Raw genomic sequence first — 10,215 nt, forward strand, 5'->3', positions numbered from 1 at the left:
CAAGCTTCACAGGGACCAGGCCATGCAGGAGCAGGGCAGGTGTGTGAGATCCGGGAGAAACAGAGCTCAAACCCAAACCAAACCGCAAGCCTCAAACTCAATGCCATGGAGAGCCGGTGCCGACTCACTGCAGCCTGACAGGACAGGCCCGACTGCCCAGCGAGTTTCTGAGACTTCACGGGAGCAGAGAACTCCCGTCTTCCTCCCTCAGAGCAGCTGGTGGTTTTGAACTGGTGACTTTGCAGTCAGCAGCCCAAAGCATAACCACTGCCCCACCAGGGCCCTCCTGTAAAATGTCGCCTAGCAGGTAGGCCAAGTCACCAGACAGAACTTCCGTAAAGTGACAGACTTCAGCAACCGAAGTTAAAACCCTAGCAGACACAGTCAGCAGCAGGCGAAGGGACGTGGCTGAGAGAGTTAGGGTTTGGAGCCCAAACCCCAGAGAGTGCAGCCCAGAGAGACACAGTGAGCAGAGTACAGGAGAGAGGTGACAGAGCAGGAGGTGGGGGGTGGCCGAGAAAGTCAGCAGGTGGTTCCACGGAAGCTCCAGGAGAGGAGAGGGAGAATGTGGCCGAGAAACGCTTTACGAAAACAACAGTGTGTGATTTCTCCAGAAAGGAAGAAGCAGGCTAGTCCACAGATACACAGCTCCCTGTGGACCCTAAGAGGACTGGCACCCCCACCCGGGCACACTGCAGAACCCAAAGTCAGGGAGGAGACAGCAGCAGCAGCCACAGAAGAAGGGGGCCGTCCGTCCGTCCGTCCCTCAGGGGATGGGCCAGAGCACAGTGGGTCCCCAGCACTAGCCACAGAGGCCAGGTTGGTGCTTGGCCGTGGCACCCACCCACCCGCCTGCCCAGCGCCTGCCCCGCACAGGGACCTTTGGAGACTGGGTCAAAACAAGGGCATTTTCAGAGGAACACTGAGTGAGCTTGTCACCAGTGGGCCCCTGCATGGATCTGGTTTAACCCAAAACCAAAACCACAGCCATCAAACCGATTCCATCCCACAGGGGCCACAGGGGCCACTCAGGGTTTCTGAGACGTCGTCTTTTTCCTGAGCAGCGGTTGTGGGTTGGGGCCACTGACCTTGTGGTTGAGAGCCAGCACTTCGTCTTTAGGCAGAGGCCACATCCGAGACACAAGAAAGAGGGAAGGCAGGACACAGGGGCGCGGCCACGGGATTATCTAGGGTACCGGGAACAGGCCATGGGATTGTCTAGGGTTCTGTGAGTACGGTACTAGGAATAGCCACAAAGTTGTCTAGGGTACTGGGAATAGGGTACCGGGAGCAGCCAGGGTACCAGGAGCAGCCACGGAATTGTCCAGAAGAGGAAGTCGTGGACTCACGCTAGGGGCACTGACTTAGATGCAGGGGCAGCAAGGATGGACGGGGCCCCAAGAACCAGTTGCCTTTGAGCCAATTCTGACCATAAGCAACCCTGACAGGACACAGCAGGACTGCCCCGTCCGGTCCCCAAGGCTGCCCATCTTTACAGAATCAGACTGCCTCATCCTGCTCCGCTGGGGCCCGGGTGGGGGTGGGGTGGGGGAGTTCACACTGCTGACTGAGCGCCGCGACCCAGGGCTACGTTTTCCGGCGGGAAGGAGAAGCCACGCAGATGCCAGTGAGCCCACACGTCTTTATTAGAGGGTGCCGACAACGGCAGGACTGGCTGAGACAGGGCATGCGTCACAGACAATGTGGGAGCAAGCGGAGGGGGTGGGGTGGGGGGAGCGGGGCAGGAGCCTCGTCACGTCTGAGGTAGAGTGAGGTGGCGCGGGGAGCAGGACGGTGGCAGGAGGGAGGAGCACCAGCCGCAGCGGACACCTTCCCGGCCCCACGGGGAACTGGGCACCCCGGAAGCGCTCATGGAGTGGATGGGGGGCATGTCGGCCACTGTGAAAAATAGACTCTAAAAACACCTCCCTGCCCCCTCCCTCTGACTCCCCTCTGTGGACAAAGCCTCATGGACCCATGGCCACCAGCTGGCTGGGCATTGCCCCTGCTTGGAGCTTGGTCTCTGGGGGGCCCCGCTGACCCGGCCCGGAAACTAAGGAGCTTGGAGCTGGAAAGGCCAAGTGCACTAAGAAAGACCCCTTTTCTCTATAAAAATAGTTTCGCTTTAAAAAAGTGGGTGCTCATCTCGGACGGGGTGGGGACGGGGGTTTGAAAAATATTGTGAGTAGACACTCTGTCCAATGGGGACAGTGGGGGAGCCGGTTAGGAGGGCCGGGGGGCTGGGCTGAGGACCCTCCTCCAAGGGGTCTTACTGGGCTGGGTGGGGAGGAGGGTGGGTAAAGGGGAAGCCCACCTCTTGGGGCTCCTTGTTCAGGGCTTGGGTGTCTGAGTGTCTCGCGGAGGTGAGGCTGCCTCTCGTCTTGGGTACCCTGGTGGGCAGGGCTGGGGCGGGCAGGGCCGTGGCCGTGGTCTGGGGCACACGGGAGGCTACCTCCCTGCCTGGTAGGTACCAGGTGGGCTGGCCCTGGTGGTGGTTTTTGGGCACACACATGGGGCTGCCTCCCCTAAGGGATCCAGGTGGGCTGGCCTGTGGCCACCGTGTCTGGGACACACGAGGCTGCCTCCCCTGCCCGGTCGCTCCCGGTGGGCCGGCCTGTGGCCAGGGCGGTGGCGGCAGGCGGTCAGTTGAGCAGGGTTCCGTAGAGCTGGGCCTTGGTGAGGCTGTCCTTGCGGCTCAGCCCGGCGCTGCCAGTCCTGGGGAAGGCCTGCTGAGGGCTGAGCAGGGCGGCCGGGCGCACCTCGGGCGAGGCCTCCATGGAGCTGGGCGCCAGGGAGTCCCGGGAGCTATGGAGGCTGTGCTCGCTGCCGTAGCCCTGGCAGCGCTCCGGCTGGGGCTCGGGGCTGCCGCCCGCCCCGCACAGCTGCACCCCGTCTCCCTCGCTGGGCGCGTAGCTGGGCAGCGGGTCGGCCGAGCGGCCAGGGCTCAGGCTGCGGTCGCCACCGGCCCGTAGGAAGCAGGGCTCGGCAAGGTGGCCCTGGGAGAGGTCGTCCGCCTCTGAGAAGCTGTCCGCCTTGTAGCTGGCGTACAGCGGGCTGGCGCGGCCATCGGCCTTCTTGCCCGGGCTGCTGCCGCTGCTGCCATAGAAGCGTTCAGAGAAGCTGCAGGGCGAGACGCGGCCGGCGGTGCTGGTTGGGTAGGAGTAGGGCCCCATGTCCTCCACGCTCAGGGGGCGCCACTGGCCCCGCATGTCCTCCCTGGACAGCCGGGCCGACCCCGGCTTGGCCTGAAGGCTCCACAGGTTGGGGGGCATCAGGGCCTGCTGGGGGCTCGGGGAGCTCGGGAAGCGGAAGGGCTCCGCGGGGTAGGGAGACACGGTCCGCGAGAAGGCCGGGGCCACTTCGGCCTCGAGCGGAGCGGCCACCGCGGCCGTGGCCTTGGCGAAGCGCGGGCTGCCCTCGTAGGCGGCGGTGGTGGGTGGCTTGCGGTCGAAGAGCTCGTCACGGCTGTTCAGGTAGATGGCCTGCTGGGAGGCGGTGAGCGTGCTGGCCTGGGCCTGCTCCCGCTCCTCCGACGTGGCGCTGAAGCTGGAATAGGAGCTGGACGTGGGCAGCGAGCCCGCGTAGCCCGGGAAGGCGTCGTGCCGGAAGCCGGCAGGGAAGGCCGAGGCCTCCTCCTCCTCCTCCTCGGCTGCGCTGTCGGTGGAGTTCTGGGCCCGCAGGAAGCCCACGTCGGTCACGGGCGGGTCCACGCTGGGCCGCCGATCGTGCCGCCGGTCCTCGGGGCAGTAGAGGGCCGTGTCGCTGCAGTAGATGTCCCCCTTGTATGGGGCCCGCAGGCCGGGCTTCTCCAGCCCGTCGCGGAAGGCCAGCTCGCGAGCCGAGGCGTCGGACAGGCGAGAGGACAGGCTGGTGGGGTCAGGCTTCTCCAGCACCTTGGCGATGACGCAGGTGGGCACGCTGTCGGCATAGGCCGGGTGGCAGAGGGACGAGGGCAGGCTACAGCCGTGCCTCTCCATGTGCAGGCTCACACGCTCCTGGAAGCCGGAGGGCAGCTGCGGCGGCACGTGGGGGGGGTGGGGGTGGACGGGCGGGGCGGGCGGTCAGCACGGGCCAGAGCCCCAGGCCGCCCGCCACAACGCACAGACAGACAGATAGACAGGCCCATGACAGACGAGCAGGGACCACCCCAGGGCAGGAGCTGGAGCCAGGGCTCTGTGCTTCAGAAGCGGCTGTGTCCGAGGCTCCTGGTCACCTCTGATCATGCCTGCTGGGCCCCCCTGACCCAGCAGTGCCGAGAGGTGCCTAGGCCAACTCCCCCCCCCAATTCCTGTCCAGCAGGGGCCAACTAGCCATCCTAGCCCCCCGCCCCTGCCCCTGGTTGTTCCCTGGGTACCCCCACACAAGACACCATCAGAAACAGATGCAACAAAGATTGAGGGTGCGGAGGCCGGGCGCCCCGCCTGCCTTGGGGGGCACACACTACTGTTTGATCTATTTTGTGAGTGGCTGGGGTGGGGGCAGGCCCAGGGCAGAGGGGGAGGCTGTGCAGGGGTCCTGGATCTGCCACCTGATAGCCGAGGGTCCTGGCTGGCCACCTTGTATGCGAGACGGGCACTATCTGTACCTGTGGCCACACGCCAGCCATGCCCACTCGCCAGAGCTCAGGGTGGGCCCTGGGGGCTCGACTCAGAGGTGGGGAGGTGGTGGGCTCAGCGGCCTTCCCGGTGGGGCGGGGTGGGTGGCGCAGGCCAGGCCTGGCCACAGGTGGGTCACGTTACCTCAGATACCTTATGGACCCTGCCGAAGGTCTGGCTGCACTGCAGCAGCTGGGCCGCTAGATTGCAGTCCTTCCTATAGAGCTCCTAAAAGAGAGAGAGGCCGTTGGGCGTGCAGGCTCACGCCGCCCTGCTGCCCCGGCTCCGGGTTGGGGCTCTCCCCTGCTCGCTCCACCTGCAGGAAGCTCTTTCACATGGAGACCTGGGACCCTCCGACAGGGCTGTGCCGTGACAGGAGAGGTGCGGACCAGGCCTGCCTCTCGGAGCCCCACCCAGGAGGACTCCCTGGAATGTGGGACAAGAAGGGGGCTTGCAGCCCTGCTGTCCCCCAGGCACAGAGGGTGGCTGCAGGGCTGGGGGTGTGGGGGGAGATGGGCTGGGGTGGTGAGGGGCTCGGGCTCAGCCTGCTGAGCTGAAAACAGATGCAAACAGTAGGAATTAGGGCGGTGCGGGGTTGGGAATCTCTGTTGCATGTGCCTATGGAGGGGCCTTCTGTTCCACCCTCTGCCAGACCCGGACCGTGACAGCCAGTCTGGGTGCCGGACCACCCGGAGGTGCCTGCACACAGCCATCCTGGCTGAGTGCTGTGCCCATGTCTGGCCCAGGTGAGGTAGGGTGAGGCACGGGACCCCCACAGCCTCACTTTGGTCCCCTCTGCACTGTGACCAGGCTGGGGGAGCTCCTGGGTGGGACCCCTACCCTCCCTACGTGCCGCTGGGCCTCCTCGAAACGGTACAGCCAATGAGAGCTGGGAATCACCAAGCCCAAGAGAGGCCACTGCCCGGCCACTTCCGGTGGGCCGCAGAACCTCCACAGGCCACACAGCCTTTGGGGCCAGAGGGTAAGCTTGGGCAATGTCTACCATGTCCACAGACCCTGGCCAGGCAGCAAGCCTGAGGCTGCTGGTTCAGGACAGCCAGGCTGTCCACCTGGAACACAGGAGCTGGCTCCAGGGAGGAAGAGCAGGTGGGCAGGGGGCAGTAGGGGCCTGGTTAATGAGGACTAGCCTCTGGAGTCCGATGGCCCCCAGTTCAAGGCCTGCCTCTGCCTCTGAGTGCCCACCCGAGGGGCTTCTGTCCTGGCTGCCTCCCAGGCCTCTGCCTGTGGAGGACTACACTCCCAGGGTGCCCGAATCTGGGGCCATCCTTCCATTCAATCCAGGCCTCCATGTCACCAGCGCCAAGGCCACCTTTCTTCCTAGGCGCTCAGCCTCCTGTGAGCAGGTCCTGCCTGGTGTCCCCTCTTCCCCACTGGCCATTCCTGAGTGAACAAAGGGGCTGTCCTTGGCGTCCTTCCTACCTCTCATCTGTCTCTATCCTCTGCCTGGCCGACTCAGCTGCGGCTGAGTACCCGCACTTATCCGTGAACTCCACACCCTAACCGCTTCAGGACACCCCTGGTCCACAGAGCCCTCCCACAGCCAGCTCCCCACCGACACCCCGTTACCCGAGAAATGGGGCGCTCCTTGTGCCCGGGCTCTGAACCCAGAGGCGCGCCTGGCGTTCACTCACGTTGTCCTCGGACAGCTTGTCGATGGTCACCTTGGCCTCCAGCAGGTGGCTGTTGAGGGCCACAATCTCGTGGCTCAGGGCACGCTTCTCCTCTTCATAGTGCTGGCCCTGGGGGAGGGCGGGGCAGGGAGCAGTCAGCAGTCCTTCATGCCTGGGGGTGGTGGTGGTGGTGGTGGGGAGCGTGGGGCCCCAAGTGCCTACCTGTGGTAGGCACTTGGAAGTCTAACCCTGTCACCCCGGTGGGCATCCCCGAAGTTGGTGGCCAAGATAGGCAGCCCATTTTGGGTTCAGGGGTTCATTCAGAGGCCAGGCAACCAGCCTTCATTTCCTGGTTCTACCACTGGCAAGCTGGGGGACTGAGTAAGTCACTTCCGCCCAGAGCCTCAGTTTCCCCATCCGTAAAATGAGGACTATGACGTGCCCCCTCATAGAGGTTTGTGTGGTTTTGGGGGTGGCTGTGCTTCACGAGCAGGGCTGCCAGTGTTGCTTCGCCCAAGCACAGGACAGGGCAGGGCCCTCCTCCTCCTGGAAACCGCCACCCTCCCCTGTGGGCAGTGGACACCTGGCCCTGCCACTGGCCTAGCGGCTTCTTTTCTGCCTTTCCTTGTATCTTAATAAGCCTCGGGCCGCAGCGCCGAGGCTAATGCTTGGCCCCACAGCAGCTGGTTGTCAGGCGTTTCTTCTGTGTTGCTGGTGGGCGGGCTTGGTGCCAACTTTTAGGCTGAGTTCAAGGACCACCACGACCACTTGTCTGTCTGTCTGTCACCCTGTGGTGGCTGTGAAGCTGGAAGCTATGTCACGGCATTTCAAATACCAGAAGGTCACACAAGCTGAACTTCCTGACTTATCAACAGACTGTCAAGAAGGACCACGCTGTGCCCTTCTGAGGGGCGAGCCACTGAAACCCGACGAACGGTCTGGGGGCATGGTCAGCTCTCCTCCCGGGAGATGAGGGCTTCCGGTTGGAAGGCACTGAAAACACAGTGAGGGGAGAGTGGCCTCCTCCAGGAGCCATCGAGGCGGGACCGTCTTTGGCTGATGGCACCACTCAAACGAGAAGAACCGGCTGCAAGCGCCTCTTAAGGACTAGAACATGGAATCTTACACGTCTGAATCATGGGAAACCGTCAGTCGTCAAGAATGAGGTGGAGCGCCCACTGGTCAGGATCGTGGGCGTTTGCAAGCGGAAAGAGACTCTGGCTCGTCCCTTGGAATCAGACAATCATATGGTCTGTTTTGCCGGCAGTGACAAATTCCGGAGGAACGGCACCAGGGTCGCCGTCAAAAGGAGCATTTCAAGATGCATCTCGAGGGACAAGGTTGTCTGTCACAGGGCAGGGCCTCCACACAGACAAGGAGACTAGCGAGGCCACTACTCTTCCAACTGAGCACCAACCACTGAAGCGAGTGATGAAGACATTGAAGAATTCTACCGCTTCTTCAGTCTGAAGTGGGGCCTATATGCAGTCAAGGTGTAATGATCATTATTAGCGATTGGAATTCAAAAGTTGGGAAATCGAGAGAGGAGTGGTAGTGGGTCTTGGTGATAGAAATGAAAATGGGCACTGAATGATAGAATTCTGTAAAAGAAACCACTTCTTCATTGCAATTATCTTTTTGTGTGTGTGTACCATGAGCAGTGATCTCACTGTCCACACTTACACCTCCCTAGATGGAAGATGCAGGAATCCAATTGATCACACGGTGGGAAGAGGCGAGGAAGCTCGGTATCAGCAGCCGGAATGGAGCCGGAGGCAGACTTCGGACCAGGCCATCCGTCGCTCCTCTGTAAGTTTAGGGGGCAGGTGGGGAAAATGAGAGCGAAAGCCACCACACATCCTTGAGCACATCCCACCTGAATTTAGAGACAATCTCAGGAGCAGCTTTGACTCACTGAACGCTAATGACAATAGCGTTGACGAGCAGTCGGGGAGCACCCCGAACACCACAAGCGAAGGAAGCAAAAAGCCATGAAAACAAGAAAGGAAGAACCGACCAAAGTGGATGTCAGAAGACCTGGGAGTTGCTATTGATCTTCGAGCAGCAAATGCAGATGGAAGAAATACAGTATAAGAGCGAGCAGAAAAGACATGAAATATTATAATGAAATGCGCCAAGAGCCAAAAAGGAAGGACATGCTCAGCATCTCTTAAACGGAAAGATCTGAAAAGAAAATCAAGCTTTGAGTTGCAATATCCAAGGATTCCATGGGCAAGATACTGAATGATGCAGGAGGCATTAAAAGGTGGTGAAAGGAATGCACAGCGCCACTGTACCAACACGAATTGGTAGTCGTTCAACCATTTCAAGAGGTATATGATCCAAGACCAATGGTACTGAAGGAAGAAGTCCAAGCCGCCCTGTAGGCATGATCAAACCACAAGGTTCCAGGAATGGATGGAGCACCAATTGAAATGTTTCAACGAGCCGATGAAGCACTGGAAGCGCTCACTCACCTGTACCAAGAAATCTGGAAGACAGCTAGCTACCAGCACAACTGACCGGAAGAGGTCCATATTTGTACCCATCCAAAGAAAGGTGACTCAGCAGGATGCTCTTATTAGCCACCCACATTCTTAATATCACATGCAAATAAAATTTTGCTGAAGACATAACCCAACAGCGTGATAGCAACAACATTGGCGGGAGCTGCCCGTAATTCAGGCCAGCTTCAGAAGAGGACATGGAACAAGGACGGATCATTGCTGACTGCAGCCTGACCTTGGCTGAGAGCAGAGAGAGAATACCAGAAAGATGTTACCTGTGTGTTCTTGACTATGGAAAGGTATTCGACTGTGTGGACCATAACCAACTATGGGTGGAGCTGAGAACAATGGGAATTCCAGAACACTTCATTGTGCTCGTTGTAGATGGCCCAAGGGCAGACATCCTAACAAAACAAAAGAACACTGCATGGCTTGAAATCAGGAACACTGTGCATCAGGGTTGTACCCTCACCGGTGATCTTGTGCAGTCTGTATGCTGAACCAATCCTCAGAGGAGCTGGATTATAGGAAGAAGAATGGGACATTAGGGCGGGAGGAAGGCTTATTAACAACCTGCAATGTGCGCCTGACCCCCCTGGCTGGCGGAAAGTGAGGAGGACTGGAAGCACCAGCTGATGGAGATCAAGGATTGCCGCCGTCAGTACGGATTGGAGCTCAGTGGAAAGAAAACACAAATCCTTCCAGCTAGACCAACAGATACGTATTAAACAGAGAGGAGACTGAAGTTGGCAAGGTTTCGTCTCGCCAGGACCCACGAGCAATGCTCATGGAAGCAGCAGTCAAGAAATCAAATGGCCCACTGCATGTGGCGGGTCAGCTGCACAAGACCTCTTTAAAGTGTTAAAAGCAAGGATACCACCTTGAAGACTAAGGTGAGCCTCACCCGAGCCCTGGCATTTTCCAAACGCCTCAGATGCATATGAAGGTTGGGCATTGCAGAAGGAAGACTGGAGGAGAAGGGGTGCATTAGAATTGTGATGCCCATCTCCCATTCCATTTCTCCACCCCTATACCCTAGTACTGTTTGCAGAGAGTCTCAGAGCCACCCAACCTCCACCCCATGATGCCAGCATGATAGTTGGGTGTGCCATGAGAGGCACAGCTGAGGCTGATACCCCATGGCTCCTCTACCCCCTAGAAACCCCAGCTGGTGGGCTCTCTCCTGCAGCCCCTCTTACTCGGATGCCCGATTGGGGTCACACCCCGGGCCCACCTCCCATTTGCTGGAGGTGGGAATACATGACCTGAACAGCAGGGAATGGTGCCAGGCTCGGGGCCATGCTGGATGGGGCCTCACCATCCGGTACAGCTTGTCTTCCAGCTCCTGGTTGATCCTCTGCAGGGCCAGGTAGTTGCTCTGGATTCTGGAAAAGAAGGGTGGTTCATCTTGGGCCTGACCTCCAGAGGGGCCTGACCTCCAGAGGGGCCTGACCTCCAGAGGGGCCTGACCTCCAGAGGGGC

At 60.1% G+C, this 10,215-nt stretch overlaps 1 protein-coding gene across 1 annotated transcript in view; it reads right to left on the reverse strand.

The window, feature by feature from the left end:
• Positions 1–1,638: 1,638 nt before the first annotated feature.
• The window catches only part of BEGAIN (brain enriched guanylate kinase associated), a 21,495-nt gene continuing 12,918 nt past the window's right edge, over positions 1,639–10,215 (reverse strand). The window contains exons 4-7 of the mRNA XM_045288079.1: positions 10,052–10,118; positions 6,248–6,355; positions 4,740–4,823; positions 1,639–4,013 (exon numbers count right to left, since the gene is read on the reverse strand). Coding sequence (XP_045144014.1) covers positions 2,643–4,013; positions 4,740–4,823; positions 6,248–6,355; positions 10,052–10,118 — 1,630 coding nt within the window. The 3' untranslated portion in view covers positions 1,639–2,642. The remainder of the gene's footprint in view (positions 4,014–4,739; positions 4,824–6,247; positions 6,356–10,051; positions 10,119–10,215) is intronic.

The sequence above is a fragment of the Echinops telfairi genome, unplaced genomic scaffold (genome assembly GCF_000313985.2).
Source record: "Echinops telfairi isolate 266 unplaced genomic scaffold, ASM31398v2 ScPeMD7_18;HRSCAF=68, whole genome shotgun sequence".
NCBI classification, from domain to species: Eukaryota; Metazoa; Chordata; class Mammalia; order Afrosoricida; family Tenrecidae; genus Echinops; species Echinops telfairi.